The sequence below is a fragment of the Primulina eburnea genome, chromosome 4, assembly GCF_022965805.1.
Source record: "Primulina eburnea isolate SZY01 chromosome 4, ASM2296580v1, whole genome shotgun sequence".
Taxonomy (NCBI): Eukaryota; Viridiplantae; Streptophyta; class Magnoliopsida; order Lamiales; family Gesneriaceae; genus Primulina; species Primulina eburnea.
In genome coordinates, this window is record NC_133104.1 from 44,532,670 (window position 1) to 44,553,067 (window position 20,398).

General features: G+C 36.1%; 6 protein-coding genes across 12 annotated transcripts; 2 read left to right on the top strand and 4 right to left on the bottom strand.

The window, feature by feature from the left end:
- Window positions 1-101: 101 nt before the first annotated feature.
- On the bottom strand, window positions 102-2,059 carry LOC140829990 (PLASMODESMATA CALLOSE-BINDING PROTEIN 1-like). The gene is made up of 3 exons (XM_073193271.1): window positions 1,636-2,059; window positions 1,304-1,337; window positions 102-649 (listed from the first exon to the last, which is right to left on the bottom strand). The coding sequence occupies exons 1-3, from the start codon at window positions 1,946-1,948 to the stop codon at window positions 379-381; spliced, it is 618 nt and encodes a 205-aa protein (XP_073049372.1). The 5' UTR covers window positions 1,949-2,059; the 3' UTR covers window positions 102-378.
- A 557-nt stretch (window positions 2,060-2,616) lies between these two features.
- On the bottom strand, window positions 2,617-7,920 carry LOC140829455 (uncharacterized). The gene is made up of 8 exons (XM_073192711.1): window positions 7,503-7,920; window positions 6,047-6,481; window positions 5,468-5,839; window positions 4,816-5,025; window positions 4,017-4,388; window positions 3,702-3,945; window positions 3,450-3,597; window positions 2,617-3,267 (listed from the first exon to the last, which is right to left on the bottom strand). Exons 1-8 carry the CDS (start codon window positions 7,534-7,536, stop codon window positions 2,890-2,892), a joined length of 2,193 nt encoding a protein of 730 aa, XP_073048812.1. The 5' UTR covers window positions 7,537-7,920; the 3' UTR covers window positions 2,617-2,889.
- Window positions 7,921-9,214: 1,294 nt separating this feature from the next.
- Window positions 9,215-10,986, top strand: LOC140829458 (F-box protein At2g02240-like). The gene is made up of 3 exons (XM_073192718.1): window positions 9,215-9,548; window positions 10,186-10,295; window positions 10,480-10,986. Exons 1-3 carry the CDS (start codon window positions 9,288-9,290, stop codon window positions 10,856-10,858), a joined length of 750 nt encoding a protein of 249 aa, XP_073048819.1. The 5' UTR covers window positions 9,215-9,287; the 3' UTR covers window positions 10,859-10,986.
- Window positions 10,987-11,171: 185 nt separating this feature from the next.
- Window positions 11,172-12,710, bottom strand: LOC140829456 (uncharacterized). Of its 6 annotated transcripts, none has more exons than XM_073192713.1 (2): window positions 11,855-12,710; window positions 11,172-11,812 (listed from the first exon to the last, which is right to left on the bottom strand). In XM_073192713.1, the coding sequence occupies exons 1-2, from the start codon at window positions 12,501-12,503 to the stop codon at window positions 11,394-11,396; spliced, it is 1,068 nt and encodes a 355-aa protein (XP_073048814.1). In that variant the 5' UTR covers window positions 12,504-12,710; the 3' UTR covers window positions 11,172-11,393. The 6 variants fall into 6 exon arrangements, with proteins under 6 accessions (XP_073048814.1, XP_073048815.1, XP_073048817.1 ...); XM_073192714.1 differs by having other exon boundaries at window positions 11,945-12,708; XM_073192716.1 differs by having other exon boundaries at window positions 11,172-11,764; window positions 11,927-12,708.
- Window positions 12,711-14,661: 1,951 nt separating this feature from the next.
- On the bottom strand, window positions 14,662-16,007 carry LOC140830350 (cytochrome B5-like). Its single transcript, XM_073193621.1, has 4 exons — window positions 15,993-16,007; window positions 15,497-15,526; window positions 15,292-15,309; window positions 14,662-15,033 (listed from the first exon to the last, which is right to left on the bottom strand). The coding sequence occupies exons 1-4, from the start codon at window positions 16,005-16,007 to the stop codon at window positions 14,662-14,664; spliced, it is 435 nt and encodes a 144-aa protein (XP_073049722.1).
- A 1,936-nt stretch (window positions 16,008-17,943) lies between these two features.
- Window positions 17,944-20,109, top strand: LOC140829991 (transcription factor FAMA). 2 transcript variants are annotated; one of them, XM_073193273.1, is made up of 5 exons: window positions 17,944-18,096; window positions 18,249-18,374; window positions 18,628-19,305; window positions 19,429-19,860; window positions 19,953-20,109. In XM_073193273.1, exons 2-5 carry the CDS (start codon window positions 18,351-18,353, stop codon window positions 20,040-20,042), a joined length of 1,224 nt encoding a protein of 407 aa, XP_073049374.1. In that variant the 5' UTR covers window positions 17,944-18,096; window positions 18,249-18,350; the 3' UTR covers window positions 20,043-20,109. The 2 variants fall into 2 exon arrangements, with proteins under 2 accessions (XP_073049374.1, XP_073049373.1); XM_073193272.1 differs by lacking the exons at window positions 17,944-18,096; window positions 18,249-18,374 and having other exon boundaries at window positions 18,417-19,305.
- The last annotated feature ends 289 nt before the right edge of the window (window positions 20,110-20,398 follow it).

Consider the following 20,398-nt stretch of genomic DNA (forward strand, 5'->3'; position numbering starts at 1 on the left):
CTCAAATTTTATCAAATAAACTGTAAATCATCGACAAAACAAATTGACAAATAAAAAAAAGGCAGAAATATTGTAGCTACAACAAAGAAATGGATTCTAGACGTTGATAAAGATAAACTAACTTTCAAATATTAAAAAAAAAATCTAAACATATTGGATATAGTCCAACAGTCTCGCTTTGGACATGAATTAAAAAAAAATCTGCAACATTTTCCCTCTTCCATCCAAATAATTTGTACAGGTCCATGATTCGTGGAGATCCCGTTTCAATATTGTCAGCCGTCTTCCCGTTAATCGGGGGAGAGCTACTAAATCAAGAATCAGAATGGCTTAAATGCCGATACAAAAGAAGGCTTCATCCAGCTACAAAAAACCGCGCTAAACAAGTTTTAAGTGAATGTAGTTTTGAAGAATGAACAAAATACTTAACAAGAAAGTACTGGCCGAGGACAAGAGTGTCTTAAACAAAGAGTTAGGCGAAGCATTAGCCTTGGGGGAATCGGGGAGTAGTGTTCCCATGTCAGGTGTGAATCCCCCTCCATTTCCATATAGAGGCTGTGGTGTTCCGGGTGGTGACATTGGTCGAATCGTATTAGGAGTCGAGCCAGGTGTCGTTGTGCCTCCTGGTGCAATAAGGCCTCCCGCGGTGCTGAAAATATGTGAGACGGGGATATTACAATGTAGGCATCAGGATAGCAATTGTGTGGCCTCGGAAAAAGAAGTCAGGGGCAGAAAATTACATTAGAAAAAGGTTTTTGCATGAGTATCAGATGCTAAATTGTGAAAAACAAGTTAGCCTAAAAAAATGGAACTGAAAACATGGGGAGAACCGGAGAATCTAATCCATAAACCCCTCACAGCTTAATTTCAATGCAAACACATGAGAATCATATCACTTCCAATAAACTGGATATGAATGATTACATGCAATTGACTATCGTGGTCGCTCCTAAGTTCGTCTTTCATTCCCACTTGGAGAAACATTCGAACTACGTACTCAGTGTGAGGCAAAATCTTGAATTTGGATTTTTTTTAAAGAACCCTATGCTTAAAATTCAGATTATGAATTAAATTTGAGAAATTCTGCATCACATATTTAGGCTTGGATAGCTACTATTTTAATGCCGAAGTCTTTGTACCTGGAAAAACATATCTCTAGCCATGAGCACCTAGGTGCAGAAAAAAGTTTTAAGAAAAAAGAGTGGAAAAAAGAAGCAAAACGAGCAACTTTCGATAAAGCAACAAGGCGCTCGACAACGAAAAAGCAGACAAATCTTAGAGCCAGGCAAGGAACAGTACACACCTTGGAGATGATGGATAAACACAAGATCCATAACCTTTAAAAAAAACCCAATAATTAGAACAAAAGAATAAATTGGATAAATCTGAAAAAAACCAATTAATTAGAACAAAAGAATAAATTGGATAAATCTCAATCTCATATCATTTTTTAAAAACACAGAAATTTTTCTAAAATGTGCACTCAGGAACACGCTCATAGTGCATGGAAACAGGTCGCTTCGCCTTGTAAATACTAAAGCAAATACAATGAAACCCATAAGGGATCAATGCAGATATAAACATAAGCAACCAATAAATGTATGTGACTTTGTTTGTATGTCAAAAGATACGAACTTGGGTCGGTTTGAGCTATGAAGGCAGTGCCGGCAAAAGAACAAGAACCAGGGGGGCTCCCCTTTCGCTGGTAATAACTGTTGAAGGCATACGAGGCATGAGCTTGCACCGTGTTTGGCAGATAACAAAGGCCAGAAGATTGGAGTGGAGCACAATCAGCACCACCTCCACATGCATAATCAAGAGCAACTTGCAAAGCCTGATCGCTGGCGTCACTCTTCGCTACACACCATGTAGCTGCGGCCGCAGAGTATTCGGTGGAGCTGCACACTAACAGCAGCAGCAGCACCACTTTAAACACAGCTACTGCCATGCCTGGCCGGCAAATGCAAGTTGGGAAAGTTTGGGAAGGAAGTAGTATGGAGTTGAAGGTATGTATAAAGAGAGAATGAAGTTCTTTTGTTCATCGTTTCTTTTTGCTCTTTTTTGTGTTGACGGTGTGTTTTCTTTTGCTTTTTGGGTTCTTATTCTAATATTATTTTGAAATATTCAAGGGTGCGAGTTATCAAATGTTTTACAAAATAATTAATCGATATTCTTTTATATATTTCACACAAAAGAAATTTGTTATATTTAACTACATTATTAAGTGTTTTACAAAATTTTAATTTTAACAAATCATACAACCAAGCCTTCATGTATTTGAAATAAAAGTCTCGTAAAGATGTTCGTGACAAATAGCCGAGAGATCCCAAAGATTTATTCTTGCATTTTAATTTTAGAAATATATAATGAAAAGTTGATTTTAACTTTGTGAGTGTGTCTCACATAATCACACGTCAATTTAATTCCACCTTATTTAGCAGTTAGCACTCACATTGTATACAATTGGATTTATGCGTCAAAATAAGAAGATTTCACGTATATGGACGAATGTCACTTGTATTCCAAGTATAATTTAATTTAATTCCATATATATGTGAAATACATTTATTTATACATAAATAAATCAAAACATAATACTAAATTGACAGCATAAAATAACGGGATCCCCCAAATCAAAATGTTTGATAACCAAAAGTATTTACAAAGTAAAATCTAAACACATGCCTAAAACTCGGGGGAAAAAAACTGAACAATCCTTCAACACAACATGAATAAAGACCAAACCAATAACTGACCTTACCAAAACAGTTTGCAGGCATCCTTTCTTGAATCCTGAAGGGAACGCGCAATCCATTTCAATACAATCATCACTTGGACTGTTACACTCAATAGTTAAAATGCCTCGATGCGCCATCCAATAAAAAATACTCATCGACCCTCCTGAAGATCTTCAGAAAACACAGCAGTTCTAGATATATTTTCGTTATCCAAGACACTCAAACCTGAGTAATGACCAGACGAAAACATTGATGACGCACCATCAGATTCGAAGGTCGTAGATGACTGCCTAAGATTGGGTACGTTATTGGAATTTGCTATGGCAGAATCCTGATATTCAGTAACTCGTTGCACCATTTTGAGGGATTGTACCACTTCACCCATGGTTGGCCGTTGGTTAGCCTCAGGGGCTACACAAGCAGCTGCAATGGTGCAAACCCGAATAAAATCCTCCTTTGGGTACTTACTATCAAGTTTTGGATCAGCAAGTTCTTCCAGTCGATCCTTATCTCTCAGTATTGGCCTCGCCTGTAAACAATATAGCATGAATCGCCAAACTGGAGTTGATCAAGCTTTTTTTTAAAAATTAAATCAATGGGTTTACAGACAATTAGCAATTTAACTTGATGAACATAACCTACATAGAGCAAGAACTGACTTCACATGACGAAATCATAAATAACGAGGATAGATCTTATAATACAACTAACCCATGTCACAAGGTTCTCTTGGCCGGTGGGTTGCGACATATCTACAGGCTTTCTCCCAGTCAGCAGTTCAAGAAGAACCACTCCGTAACTGTAAACATCACTCTTTACCAAAAGGTGACCAGTCATGGCATACTCAGGCGCGACATAACTGTAAAAGATTTGGAATTGTCAAAAGTGTTGAATTAAATAAATAAAATCTTGGACTTTGGACAAGTCAAAGGAGGTGGAGACATGGTTACGAAAAACACTAACCCAAAAGTTCCCATAACACGGGTGGAAAGGTAGTTAGTCCGACCCTCAGGAGCCTGTTTTGCAAGGCCAAAATCAGAAACTTTAGCATGGAAGTTGTTCTCAAGTAATATATTTGATGCCTTGAAATCTCTATGAATTACGCAAGGTTGAGAGTCCTCGTGCAAGTATGCAAGCCCTCTAGCAGCATCAAGAGCAATTTTCATTCTAGTATCCCAATCAAGTGGGCAATTTAATCCCAAGGGTCCTGTAACATAAAGTTTCAGCTGAAAAGCATCATCATTAAAATTTGAATAATGTATCATCATGAAAAATTACCATGGAGCCATGCCTCAAGACTTCCATTTGAAACTAGCTCGTAACAAAGTAGGTTTTGAGAGGAGTCTCGATTACTGTAGTAACCAACAAGTTTTACCAAGTTACGGTGATGCAGTCTACTAAGCATCTCAACCTCAACTAAGAACTCTTTATCCCCTTGTTGTCCACCACTACTAAGCTTCTTTATGGCTACAGGTGTGCCATCACTTAAAACACCCTTGAAAACCCTACCAAAGCCACCCTCCCCAAGGATACTAGCAGAAGCAAAGTTATTGGTGGCCTCTTTTAGTTCATCATATGCGAGAATCCGAGCACTTGTTGGGTGGCGAAGAGATACCCCAGCCAGAATTGTTTCCAGAGTCCTTTGTTTTACTATCACACCATAAAAATAGCAGGTGAGATCCCAGGAAAAAAAAAGTGAAGTCCAATATTAAAAGGCAATAGACCATGATGACCACGAGTCCTTTTGATAATTTAAGGGCAGGTTAAATGATGAAAACAAACGAACAAAGGCCTTCATAGTGCTCTGCAAATTTATAACTGAATAAAAGAATAAGGAGAAAAGCCAGAGCAAAACAGGAAGAAAAAGAAAAAAATTTCTTGCTTTCAAAATTATTTTAAAAAAACTCAAAAACCAAGGAAATATTGGGTATTTGGGTCTGACTGTCTGAGACCCACGGCATATTAACCCCACCATCAAGAAGAAAACAAAACAGATATGATAGAAAACTAATCTAGAAATGATCAACCACGTATGAATTTCAAAGCAGTAATACAGAAAATACGATACTTCACAAACCTGTTTCTTTAGGAGGTTCCACGTTCTTCTCTTTCTGAGATACGCACAAGCAAACTATAACCATAGAGATGACAGCAATAATCAGGATTAGAGCTCCAATTGCGATGACAAGAACTAAGCTTGGTGGTTTTTCTCTGTTTGTATTGACGGCTGCGGGACCTGATGGACGGTTAGGTGGTGCTACGACTGGAGATGCAGCAGATAGCGGAGCTGTATTGAAAACAAAATGGTTACTTCACTTTAATTTTCTTTTCGAGGTGGTCATGGGGAGATTTATTTGATTTAAAAGACAGGTACAGACATACAGTAAAAGAACGAACCTAAAAAACACAGTAAATATATTGAAATTAGAGTTAATGTTATAAACAGTCTACCAAATGATTTATTCCTGGTCGAGCCATCAGCAAAGTTCGAATAACACTAAGCACGGAAGTTTGCTACCATTTGGCGGTATATTGCCACATATGACACCAGATGTAAAGAAACATCAATATTCTCAACTCGAATAGTCAATCAATTTTTTTCTTATGACATTTGCATGCACCAATCCAATCAATAGAAAACCATAAACAGTCAAAAATTTAAAATTCACCATGAACAAGCAGGGGTTGATATTTAATATTAGCACAATAACAAGAAACATGAAGTTTACCTTGAAAAGATACCATGGGTTTGAACCACGTTATATTAAGAAGCCGATAATCGCCCACTAAAGCAGGATCTAAATGGACCTTGTGCATCAACAGTGAGGAGTTTATTTTAGTAACTTCACTGGCAGAAAAACTGATACCAGTGTGTGGAGTGATATCCATCGATATATTAAGGCCAGATACGCTGACCATATAAAAGTTGATAAGGTCAATCTGTGAAACCAACAAACCAAGTTGAGAAGCAAACTGATCTAGAACAAGATTCCAATTGGGGTTAGAAGAGACATTCAACAATAGAATATCAAGCTTTAATGGATAAACACAGTGGCACCCCCGGCTCTCCCGTTTTAGTACTGTGTCTGGTCCACAACAATCTGCCAAAAGGGAAAAAAAGGCGCAAAATGAAATATTAAATTAAAAAGTGAGGATGAGTGATGTTCATCAAAGAGTATTGCTAAGTATTCAGCATAATCCCTCTTGGTCGCCCAAAGAAAAGAAAATAGTCGGTGGTGGCCTGACAAAGAATAAATTCAATATAAATCTTTCTGCAAGAAAATGGAGAAAAAGAACATCAATCTTACTAGAGATGCTTGGAGAAAGTGGAGGCTGAGATAAGCCGGTGGGCATAGTATTAGGTTCAGCTTGAGTTGGCGCAACCTCTAACAGGTGAGGAGCTGGAAGGCTAGTGCTGGCAGGCACTGATACACTCTTTTCCATTAATGGTTTGGACAGACGAGAACTAGAATGGGGAGCAGAAATCACAAAATGATCATAGCCAGGCGACTGAGCAGGTGCAACATAAGGATTCGGATGTTTTCGATGAGGTTCCCAGGAAAGAGGTCTATTGGCAGATAGTGGAAACTCAGGCATAGCTCGTGCTTCCACAAGAACTGTGGCTGAATACAAATCTTCTCTTTCTAATATATTATCTCCTAAATTTGCATTGGTGATGGATATCAAACAGCAAAAGAGAAGAAAACATTTAAGGACAGACCAACAGCCCTCTGGTAGCAACCCTGTAATACAGATTACATACAGAAAGTGTTGAAACATGGTTGCTGAACAACTGCTAAAATGGAGGAAAAATTTAACAGCAGCAGACAATTAACTAAAGCCACTCACAGTATAAAAACTAGTACCTAGCCAAATTATTTATCATCCCAACTTTATTCAGCTACATTTAACTGAGCCCACAATATTTATCTAGCATCCTTTATGTTTCTTGATTCAGTCTGGGGTACCAAATAGACGTAATCAGACCCGTCTTTTTCATATCTATCATGAAATTCCAGTACCATATTACCCTCTTTGAGCTTCCATAGATTCAATAGACAAAATAGGTTTCACTCACCACTGTTTTTTATTTATACACAAGGAAGCTCAAATCCAAGAGGGGCATATGAATCTCCAAAATTATACTAACAATAATGCGGAGATGTTTGCATTTGGATTTGCTGACATAACATGACAAGTTTTTCAAAGAAAATGATATAACAAGCTTAAACCTAGCCCCCCTTCTTTAGACACAAAGCAAATCATGATGTATTCTAGTCGTGAACCGTTTCGAAATAACAATCTACAAGTTGAACTCCTCCTATGGCACACGCTCCAACAAAAGTTAAAAAAACAGAGTCACTGCTATTTCATGGACCTTTTCCCAAAAACGCCTTCATCAATCGAATGATGCTATAAATCTGGTCGAGAACTCGTCCTTGCTCAATATTCTCTCATGGAGTCCAACACAATAAAAAAAATGCACTTACTAAAAAACTAAAGGTCAAGTTACTTAAACTAACATAAAAGAGGTTCAATATATAAGGAAAATAATAAGAATTCTTAAATCAACTCTTAGAAACTGAAGTAAACAGTTACAATTCAAGCAATCAGCAGACATCGATATCGACTTATTTATCAAATTTTCATACAATCAACTCGACTCTTCCTACATTGCCATGAAAAGGTTGAAAACCAAATTAAACAGAAAAATTTCTTGACAAATGAAAGCACGGAAATTCAAAGAAGTCACATAAAACACACCGGAAAAGGACCGCAATTTCACGAAGTGCACCATTACCAACAAGGCCTGTCCAGATCTACAGATGGCACAATCGAGTAATCCAAACGGCCAGATTTCAGTTCACTCCAGAGAAAAATCAGCATCCACAGCCTCCAGAATTGAAATCCACCGACAACAAATTCCTCCAAATTTCCATCCCAAAGAAACAATTCATTGGCATATTTCAGCTCCGATATAAACCCTCGACACAGGAAAAATCAGTAAATATAAGCCAATGCTTCGTTCACTTGAGACAGCTATCAGTACTCTTCAATTGATATTTTTCTTTACGGGAGGCGTGTAGGGTAAGGAGGGGTGTGTGTGTTCAGCTTTTCCACAATAGTATTTATCGTAAAGTGAGACTAACGTGCGCCATTGAAGGACATAGACGGTGATGTCAGTCACGTCAACCGTTGAGTGTCTGAAAAGGAGTTTATATCATGTGGCATCGGTGTACAATGATTTCGTGGACCACTCGTTTTAACGGCGAGTCGTTAATGAGCCGTTAATTATTTTTTTTAAAGCGGGTTAAAAAAGTTCCTCACATGCAGCAACAGATCAAAGAGAACTCTGTAAAAAAATTCGAGTATCCGTCGTCTAAAACCTTGGCAGAATTAAAATTCGTAGTACGTGAATTTGAATATTTGGAACAAGCCGAATATTCACAAAAGATGTTTGATTAGTTAATAGTTATTAGACTACTTCTATATTGTGCATTTGAACATATAATATTTATGCTACGGTATCTAATATTAGAATATAATAATATGATCAAATGCTAATTTTATAAATTGACGGTGGTTGTCCAATTTTTTTTTATGACGTAGAAACACGCATCCGCTACTTTTAAGTATCAATTGGGTAAACTCTAAAATTAACACAATAACTTGAAATCATATTAATCAGATAAACCATATTGTACAAAACTATATGTGACAAGCTCGCTGATGAAATCAAAATCTTAATTATTGATCAATAATTCATTTAATCTATTATTACAAGGGCGGAGCTACGTGTTGGCGCACCCGGGCTGTAACCTCGGTGGCCCAATTGTTTTTTAAAATTTTTTATGTATTATTTTGGGCAACTTTTAGATTAGAACGGTGGCCCAAAACTAATACAATAAAACCCAATATGAAAACATATGTGAGCCCAAACATACTGAATCAAACAAACCCAACCCCCCTTGTTTCTCGACGGTGTCGTCTGTTCCTGGCGGGAGAAGAATCGTCGGTCATAATTCTAGCTCAGGTAGATTTCAAATCTTAGTTCTTCCATTGACCCCTTGGGACATGTTCGTTCAATAATGAAAGCCATGCATGGAGTTTAGAACTTTAGAATGCATATTTGACTAACTACAATAAATAAGATCTCACCGAATCAAATTAAACAAAAACACATATAGAAATTAGTGACAGAACCAAATCCACGAAACCTTTAGTCGCGAATCCATTGATAAATAATTAAATACAATAAGATCGCACGTCCAATAAAATAAAACAATATAATAGAAAAGTGTATTGAACAAGATTGACAAAGACGAAGAGAGATGAGTGAAGTCTATCATGTTTGGTAAAAAAACACAATATTATAATTTAGGCCAAAAGTCCTTTTGGTTCAACATCTATTGACATTTTTTCAAGTATATATAAACACGTTACTTAATTATCTTGCGAATTACTACAAGTATAAACAAACTCCATAGCCTCTACAAATCAATCTCGATTCATTAGTTGGAAACAACACAAGGAGAAATTTATATTAGAATGGACCCTTTTGCGAGGTTGCCTGAGGGATGCATTTCTGAGATCCTATCATTTACATCCCCTTTGGATGCTTCAAGATCATCAATTGTATCGAAAGAATTCGGATCGGCAGTCGAGTCGGACGCTGTTTGGGAGAGATTTTTGCCATCTGAATATCAAGAAATTGTCTCTGAATCGATTTCTCCTCTCAGATACGCCACCAAGAAAGAGTTGTATTTCCATCTCTGTCACTCTCCTATTCTTGTTGATGGAGGAAAAATGGTAAGCTAATACTCCAATCACCAGTGTTGTTTAATTAATTTCTTTACATATGATATATATGTACATAGTGTTTTATATTTGTTTGTTGATAGATTTCTTTATTTATCGTTTAATTTTATTTCACATTATTCTGCATGCTTATGATCAATGGAATTTTATTATTTATATTTATTAATATACACAAGTTAAAGTAGTTGTTCATCTACCGTACTATCCCGGATCGGAGGTGTTGTTTTGTTTTTGTTTTGCTGTAAGTTTAGAGATCCTCGACGATTCTCGCCTATTCTTGCATAACGTAATTCATTGACAAAAAGTACAATTACACCAAATTATTTGATAAAAATTGTTGCACTTAATTATTGTAAAAGCCATGGCCCATGCACGCAGTACCACTTTATCGAAAAAAAGGACGCAATAATTGATAAATTGACATTCTTACGTCATATTATAAACGATCCATTTATTAATTTACACGAAAGACACAATTATATCGATCATACGTACGTCAATATTTTATTGCTATATATCAGCCTTCTGATTAATTTATAATAATTATAGCAAAATAAAATTAATTGTTGTTATATTTTACTGCTATATTTTTATGCATGTGATCATAAATTTTGTGAAATGTAACCAGAGCTTTTCCCTTCACAAGAGAGATGGGAAGAAATGCTTTATGGTTGGAGCAAGACAACTTCAAATTTCATGGAAAGGTTGTTGGGATTTCATTCCACACACCAACTCCAGGTTCGAATCCATAAATAATAATAATAATAAAAATAATAATAATAATAATAATAATAATAATACACAAATGTACATATATATTAAAATGCAACTTATCTATGATTTATATATATAAGAACATACATTTATTTTGTTTGCATAATACGTAATATCTTCTTTTTTTTGTTATGTATAAAAACTTTAGATTTGCAGAAGTCGCGAGGCTACGATCTGTAGGTTGGATCCATATCCAAGGAAGAATAAAAGCTAGAATTCTGTCAAAGAATGCCCATTATGCTGCATATTTAGTGTTTTGGCTTGAGAAGATGGATGGCCTTAAATCATCAAGCACGGTAGTAAGATTCATCGACGACGAAAATACGAGGAGCGAGCACAAAGAATGTCGAGAAACTGGGAAAATGGCAAAAATGAGAGATGATGGATGGATGGAGATTGAAATGGGAAAGTTTTACAATAAGAATGAGGATTATGATGGTGAAATAGAGGTCTGGTTGATTGAGATTAATAATCCCCATGGAAAGTTTGGACTTATGGTCGAAGGCATTGAGTTTAGGCCCATATAGAAAGGGAAAATGGTGTCTCCTTGACTCTTTCTTGTGATTTGGATGAAGTATGTATGGCAATTGGCAAGTCAACAAATGGCGTGGTACGATGAATTAAAGAATCAAGTCATTCATATAATTTCAAATTACTCCTACTGTTCCAATGATGCATATAAAAGTAAATATTAAATAATATAATTTACTATATAATATGCACTATCTTGGATTCTCAAGGTCACTATTTTTTATGGTTCGTTTTATCTTCTACGAATAAGAATATTTAAGAGAGGAAATATATTGTGGAATTTTTTTTATATAATTTAGACACAGAAAATAATTAATATGTCAATTAATATAGAAATTTTTAGTACAAAAGCCGAAAGGACAGATATTTCTTTTAAGTACTTTAAATATATCAATCATGTATAACTAAGAATATTAATTAATTAGATGACATAGCATTAAAGAAAATAAATACTGTTTAATTACGATCGCAAATTATAATATTGCATGTTTAAATTACAAGACCAATTTCTTTAACACGAGAATAGACGGATTAATGGCCACCACCGCCAAAGCCGCCTCCACCTCCTACTCCTCCGCCGCCACCAAAGCCTCCACCGCCACCAAAACCTCCGCCGCCTCCACCACCAAAACCACCACCGCCTCCTAGACCTCCACCTCCACCTCCACCAGCACCACCCCCGAATCCACCTCCACCACCAAGTCCACCACCACCACCTAAACCACCCCCTCCACCCAAACCGCCACCGGATCCACCTCCTAGTCCGCCACCAGCACCACCACCGAGACCTCCACCTCCACCCAATCCGCCACCATGACCTATACCACCGCCTAGTCCACCTCCTGCACCACCACCGAGTCCTCCACCGTGACCAATCCCACCACCTAAACCTCCACCACCACCTTTCCCAATTCCACCACCAGCACCTCCACCTAAGCCGCCACCATGGCCTATACCACCACCGAGTCCACCACCTCTCCCAATTCCACCACCAGCACCTCCACCTAGTCCACCTCCTGCGCCACCACCAAGTCCACCGCCGTGACCAATCCCACCACCTTTACCTATCCCACCACCTAAACCTCCACCACCACCTAGTCCACCACCAGCACCTCCACCTAGTCCGCCACCATGGCCAATCCCACCAGCACCTCCACCTCCTAAACCTCCACCTCCACCTAGTCCCCCGCCATGACCAATTCCACCACCTAGGCCGCCACCATGTCCTAGTCCACCACCAGCTCCACCTCCAAGACCAGCTCCACCTCCAAGACCAGCACCTCCACCTAGCCCCCCTCCATGACCAATACCACCACCTAGACCTCCGCCATGTCCTAGTCCAGCACCACCACCCAAACCACCACCACTGCCACCACCCAATCCACCGCCGCCACCCAAACCTCCGCCACCGCCTAATCCACCACCTCCACCCAAACCACCTCCACCACCTATACCAACCCCAAGCCCTATAGGAAGAGGTTTGCGCAACAATGGTGGCTTCAAGAAAGGCCTGGGCAGAAAAGGCCTAGGTAGCAACTTTTCATCATCATAACCTCCATTGACATCCCCAAAAACAGCACAATCAGAAACCAAAACCAGCAAACAAAAACCCACAAATGCACGATAAAATCCACTCATCATTAGTTGTTAAACGAAACCTAACCTCCACACAATTCTCGATCATCCATTCAAGGCACTATTTATACTGAAAAATGCATGCATCAAATTCAAACCACATGGTAGGTCCTCTATTACTCGCCTGCCCAACTTTATTGCAGTAAATGTATGTTGCAATGTGATCGGGCAAAATATTTAATATTTTCCAACCGTCACCTGTTTTCAGACTCGCTAAATTGGAATAATTTTTTTTTTTTACGAATCCTAAATTGGAAGAATTATAATTGCTTTTAGCATTATTCTTGATTTCCGCAATTTATTATAAGCTTTGGATACATATTACTGATATTCTGCTCCTACCCACAAGTTGATTACAGTTATTTCGTTTTCAAAAGTTGATCGTTTTCAGTGAAATTAAATGATCACATGATTACCTAATGTATTGTTTTCTAGATCTGATAAATACTTAAACCAAACGATCGATGTCATTTGAACTGCGCGGCCATTTACTTTCTTTAATTAGCTTCTTTCAGTGTCTCACAGCTCGATCAGACGCGTGATCAATAAATAACACTTGACTTTCTGCGTATAAACAGCGGGTTGGTGTATTCCTAGGCTATGTATCCTTCATTTTTTTTTAAAGCTTTACGGGTACAAGAATTCTTGTTCACTGTTCTTGCATTTGCTGTGGTGTTTGGTTTGATGTATATGATTTTTAATTAAATTTTTACTCTTTGCTGCTACCCTCTCTGATTATCTTTCTCGAAGTTAGTTTTTAGAAAAACTCATATTTTTTTTTAATGAAGTAATTCTATTAAAAGAGGTAAAAAGAGTTACAAATACAAGTAAACTGAACATCCTCAAGAGATACACTTAAAATCGAAACACTGCAATCTACCTACGTCAAACTAGAAAACAAATGAGAGGAAGAAGGTAAACATCTGTAAGTGTGGATCTGAATCTTCCTTATTATCCTTTCAACATACAGTTTTTCAGCTTCAAACATTACTTTGTTACGCAAATTCTAGACATAGTAAATTATCGCTACAAGAGCCGTGACTCTCATTCTATTCACTGTAGACTTCTCTCTGTACGTCTCTGAAAAGCTTTCAGAATCGATGTTGGGGTACCCATAATCTTCTTCATGCCTAGCCAATGCCGCACACCATCCCAAATCAGTTTCGAGATCCTTCACTTGAAGAAAAGGTGTGTGTTCGATTCCTCGAATTCATGGCAAAGCACGCATTGTTTGTCTTCAACAAACCCAAGTATATCACGTGTTAGTAACTTGCGTTGAGCAAGCAGCCATAGCACAATGCGGTGCTTCGGAAAAATGCATCCTCGGGACAATATGTTATTCCAAGACCACCTACCTTTAACTTTTACAAAATAATCATATGCGCTAGGCATTCGATGGTTGTATATATTTTAGTGACCTGTGTGTATTTTTTAGCTCAAACCTCGGGCACTGACATTGGGAAAATATTCGAATTTTATGTACGTAAAATTATTTACTTAATCTTTCTTAAATACACACACCAACTTTTGGAATATCTACATTGGATAAGATGAATTAGTTGGACCCCTTACATTCGAATTCAGATTGTTTTAAATGGACACTCGATATGTATTCATTTTTTTCCCAGAAGATCGAGAACTACACGAATCAGCCATGTCATTCTCCTAACAAAGTAAAAATATTTGAATCCAAAATTGATCGATCGGATATTCACAATAGTGAAGTATATGGAATGCAATCAATTTCTAAATTTAAACTCATGAAAAGAAGAAGTGTCCAATCTTAAAATTATAGTCGTGAATATGACTGATTTATTTATTTAACTTTCTGCATAGCTTATATTATTAATAAAAACATATAAAAAAAATCATGATATGTGTGTGAAAAGAATCATCAACCTGATCCGACGATGAAAAATATTATTTTTTTGTCCAAAATATTATTTTTATTCTCAAAACTATTATTTTTTGTTTAATTATGTCATTGCAAAATATTACGGTGATATATGTTGATTTGATTGCAAATTATTATTTTTTATGTCAAAAATATTATTTTTTATATTATAAAAATGGATCGAGTCGACTCATTTCATGGATATAGATCCGTGAGATAATTGCATATGAGATCTATTTTAACAAAAAAATAGATAAAACATACAAGATTTCAGTTAATTAGATTAGGTACACGAAATAATCTTATTATATGTATATAATTATTGAGGTCCAAGTCCAGTTTCTTCGACCTTATCAACAACTCTGGCTTTATGGGATGAAGACATTGACCCCCAGCCCCATACAAAGAATTGTACGTGATTGCAAAAGCCACAACAAAATACAGAAGACGATTATTAATAGCCGATTCCAGTGGCTTGTCCGCGATAGCTCTAACATGGCCTGAGGATGCACCACACATTGAATTCGATCTCGTTTCATGTCTCGGTGGATCGACCTCTCCAACGTAGAATTCGTCCAACATGAACCTAGCCGCGCTCCCGTGGCCGACATCCTCAAATTCGTTCGTTGAAATTATATTATTCTCATGTTATATTTCAGATCCAAAATTTGTTGATGAAGAAAAATTAAATATGTTGAAATAATATCATTTCTAATAAACAGACTTATCGATGCATATATATATATATATATATATATATATATATATATATATATATATATATATATATATATATATATATATATATATATATATATATTATATTATTTTATGTATCATATTAAATAAGAGATTTATCTAGTAAAATTGAAGTTTTTGTAATATATTTATAAATAAGACTTCATCGCCACCAGGGTGCTCGCTCAGGAGGTAAAAACTTGTGTGAGACGGTCTCACGGGTCGTATTTTGTTATACGGATCTCTTATTTGGGTCATCAATGGAAAAATATTACTTTTTATGCTAAGAGAATAACTTTTTATTATGAATATAGGTAGGGTTGACCCGTCTCACAAAATTCACGAGACTGTATCACAAGAGACATACTCTGCTCAGGAAGTTTGTCACGTTGTAAACCTGTATTTGAAGTTAAGCAAATAATTTTAAAACAAATTATCGTTAAAATTTAAAACATATATGAATCCCAATAAATTGGTTGATGGAAGGCGGTCAACGGTAGAAGATCGAGGGACGAGGTAGGTGATGACTCAATATTCAATACTAAAAATAAAAACATATAAATTCCATAATTAATTTTCTTTAAATAAGATTTTATCATCAAAAAATCAATTGAAATACCCTGATTCATCGTCCAAATCGACGATTATAATTAAATATGCGATGTTTCTAAACAAGAAAAAATTGTCCCACCCTATAACAGTTGACGACGATTCAATAATAATTATTGCTGAAGCAAGATTAATTATGGACCAATTGTGTTGTAAAGGGATATTTAAAAACCGGATTTCATGCTGAAATTCCCGTGAATATATATTTTGCAATGAAGAAATGATTTCTTCAACAGAACTAAAGATGTACAAACACGAAACTCCACCATTTCCATCACAAAATTAGAAAAAATAAACATATGTAAAATTAAAAATATAGTCTAACGAATTTACCCACATAAGTAGGAGAGTATACGATGAAGAACAAGTATATTAAGATTAAATATAAAAATTGAGAATCTATTGTTCGATTTTAGAAGCCAAAGCAGTCAACATTATATATAGAAAGTTTAAAAAACATGACATTTAAAAAAAACAAAAATATGACATTTGAACATCGTAAAATATGAAGTTTTTCATCACTAAGTTTTCAATATATCCCACTAGTTCTTTCTAATTTTCATTTTTTTTTTAAAAAAAAGTCATCACGGTTTAATTCAAATTTGTACTATATAAAATCTTAAATTTAGATTTTTAAGAAGCTAATGCTTAGAATTTGATATTCGATTAAAGTTGAGAGTTTGTACATGCACCAAAAATATAGTAACATTCCAAACTTATTGTGACTCGTAGCTAGGTCTTCCATATTTATAATGGTATTACTACGAAGTTTTAATTAGTTTTTAGCATCTTAGGAAACATGTTGCCGACGATTGTAAATACTTGTGAGGAACAATGGCGTTTCAAGTTTGCCATGGCAACAAATATACACATATTTTGAAGTTGATCACGTACATTTTTCCCAACATGTTTGCGATTATAAATGACAATGGGTACGGGTAGAAAAGGTATTTGACCCGAACCCAATATATTTGGGTCGAGTTTGCAGGATGATCTTAAATAGATGTGGGTCGGCTATGGGCATTCAATTTTTGTACCCACACGGGTATGGGTCAGGCAATGAATTTAATAATACCCGACCCATATAAAAAATCCGTATAGGTTTATGCATAGTAGATTGAATATTGTTATATCCAATTAATATGTAGTGGGATTTATACGGAATATTGATTCAATAGAATTGCTACTTTTGAATTTTAGTTGAAAGTGTGTTATATAATTTGTTTGGATATTTTTATTATAATCAAACAAGTTAAAAATAAAAAAATGTCAGAAAACATATTATTAATATAATTAATTAAATGACAGGTCTAAGGGGCATGGGTTGAGAGTTGAGACGATATGGGTCTAGGTTTAGATGGGTCGGGACGAATATCGGTCCTTCCAAATTGTACATAGGAAATGTTAGAATCGGTCGAGTAGGGGCCACTGATTGGCTAAATATAGCAGCGGCGGGACTCGATCGATCTGTCCATCTGCCATGGCCTTCTTCCTGCCTAAGTCTCCGTTTGTCAGCCTTGCTGACAAAGAAACGTATCTTTGATGACATAGCAAAAGTATTGCGCAGGAATATATGTTGCTAATGCTAATGAAGTTACTAGTATCAATATGGACTTACTGATGGTTGGTAATGACATGTACTCTGGATTTCCTTATGTCGAGTAGGAAAAAGCTAATACACTTATTGAGCTAATGGTCACCACATCACGTAATTGATTTAGCTCTAAATATTCTCCAATCCCATTGAAAATTTTCTTGGTGGTGGGTTGAGTTTTGATATCATGTCGACACTGGGAGTTGGACCTAAATCAACCTCAAAAGCTAGCTCGGATAGAATTAATGTCCAACTCCATATATACAATTCTCATAACTCTACTATACACATACATATATTTATATATGTATGTATGTATATACTTTAATTTGGTTAATATGGGTACAGATGCAAAATCCAAGATGCATACAATATATCTCCTCGTTTCAAGATTCAAACTTTTAAACAATACGGTCCAATCTCGAGCGTTTAATTAATTAAATAGTCATGAAAAAGAAGGTGGTGACCTGTGATACACATTAATGAAAAGAGGTGAAAAAGGTGAGGTGATTTTTTATGTGAGGTTGAAATTAATCCCGAGGCTCCTCGCCTCTTCACATGTATGTATATATCTTGCGAATTTGTACATGGATAAAGTCAGAACTCAAGTACTCCATTTTTTAAGATAATACTATAAGCTTCCCTTCTTCATATATTTCAGACAACAGTACATAAAATATCAGTTATTTCCACGCAAAAAACAAGACCCTTTTATTCATTTTTCACTTCTCTGATTTTTCCTACTGTTTCTATGAAGGTTTAAGGTGTGGTTCACTCATTTTTGTCTTTATTTATCTTTCATATATGTGCTTGTGTAATTAATTATTTTTGTCACTACATGATATGTCAAAGTATCAATTATTTGATTTAAATTTTTAGTTTTGTTTCTTGATCGATTGTTTTTTACATGATTCAGGATGGTGGACCATAGCTGTAAAAAATTCTGTCTAGGACTGTCTACTTTCATGATTTGAGCCCACTAGGGTTTCTTGGGTAAAAGCCAGTGGAGTTGTATATAATGGAGAAAGATGGAAGCTACCCGGTATGCTATATATATCATGTATTATATATATAAAGAGTTTATATTTCTTGTTTGCTATGCTAGCTCTTACAAAACGTATATTTTGACAAAATTAACGTTTGCCATCAAGTAAAGATTGTGTGTGTATGATTTTAACCTACCTGTTTGGCTGTTTCACTGATTTGTTTAATTATTTTGTCGCTGTTGATTAAAGGGAGTATTTTCTGAGGTAATTATGCCCGTGTTGTTTTACTTTGAAGTAAATGTTTTGCAGGGAAATCTGCCTGGACTGGACTATTCTCTTGAAGCTCAAACTCATGATCAAGAATTAATGAAGCAACAAATTGGAGAAGGATCCACTAATCAAAGTACAAATCAAATGGTGGATTACATGATAAATACGACGCAATCTCTGCCGCTACAGCCTTCTCTAGCGTCAAATTTTTGTGGTTCATCTTCATTCGACAAGTTGAGTTTTGCAGATGTGATGCAGTTCGCTGATTTTGGGCCTAAGTTGGCCTTAAATCAAGCCAAAACCTGCGAGGAAGAAAGCGGTATGGATCCTGTTTACTTCCTCAAGTTCCCTGTTCTGAACGACAAGTTGCAGGAGGATCATCATCTCTCGTTAATGGCTCCTCAAAACTTTGGAGAAAATCAAGAAAGCTACAAAGGGTTGAGTGATGATAGAATAGGTGATGATCAAACTAGGGTTGATGTCGAAAATAATGCTTCGGTGCAACTGAGGTTTCTTGGAGAAAATCTCGAAAAAACTCCACTAGTAGAAGGTGGTAGTAGTAAGAGCAAGAAAAAGAGGCCAAGAACTTTGAAGACAAGTGAAGAAGTTGAGAGCCAAAGGATGACACATATCGCGGTTGAACGGAACCGAAGGAAGCAAATGAACGAGCACCTTCGCGTTTTGAGATCTCTGATGCCTAGTTCTTACGTCCAAAGGGTAAAAAAACTTCACACGTATAAGCTTTAATATTAATATTATCTTCGTGTTATAGTTTCCTCAAAAATGAAATCCCCTTCATTTCTAACAGTGTAAACTTTAACCCGAATACATTGTTATCAGGGTGATCAAGCTTCGATAATTGGTGGAGCCATTGAATTTGTGAGGGAACTAGAACAACTCCTCCAATGCCTTGAATCACAGAAAAGAAGGCGACTCTATGGCGATGGCCAGAGGCCTGGAGAGACGTCCCTCGGTGTCCAGACTCCTCAACCGCCATTGATGTTTCCTCCGGTGGGTGTTCCAAATGATCCACAAACGAAGCTTCTTGAATATGACCCTGGATTACAAGAGGAAACAGGTGAGAGTAAGTCATGCTTGGCAGATGTTGAAGTGAAAGTTTTAGGGTTTGACGCTTTGATCAAGATTTTATCAAGAAGAAGAGTTGGCCAGCTGATTAAATTGATAGCTGCACTCGAAGATTTGCAGCTTAGTATTCTTCACACCAATATCACAACTATTGAGCAAACTGTTCTCTATTCTTTCAATGTCAAGGTACTTCTCAACTTTTCTTATAAATAAGAACAACATACATGTACGTATTTTCAATTTACAAATTATTAATTTGTGACGCTTTATGCATGCAGATTGGTGGGGAAACAAGGGTTGCAGCGGAAGATATAGCCAACTCAGTTCAGCAAATATTTAGTTTTATCCATGCAAATAGTGGCATATGATAATGTCGTATTAATTATTTATTAACGAAATATTTGAACTACATGTACTTTTTTTAAATGAATGAATAATATTGAATACTGTCATTTTCTGTTTGAAACCTCTACGCAGCAGTAAATTTTAAAGCTTACGCTTATTAATTACTAAATATTGATTCAATTAGTGGCCGGTCTAATTCTTTAATTAATTTATTATTAATCCATTTTATTAATTCCACGTTTAATTTTCCGTAATTTATTTCTACATTAATTACTAAATATCGATTCAATTGCAATGTTGATGGTTAATTAATTAATTTTATTTTTCTATCGCCAACTTTTCTATGTCCGAACAACCCATCAATTTAACAAATATTAAT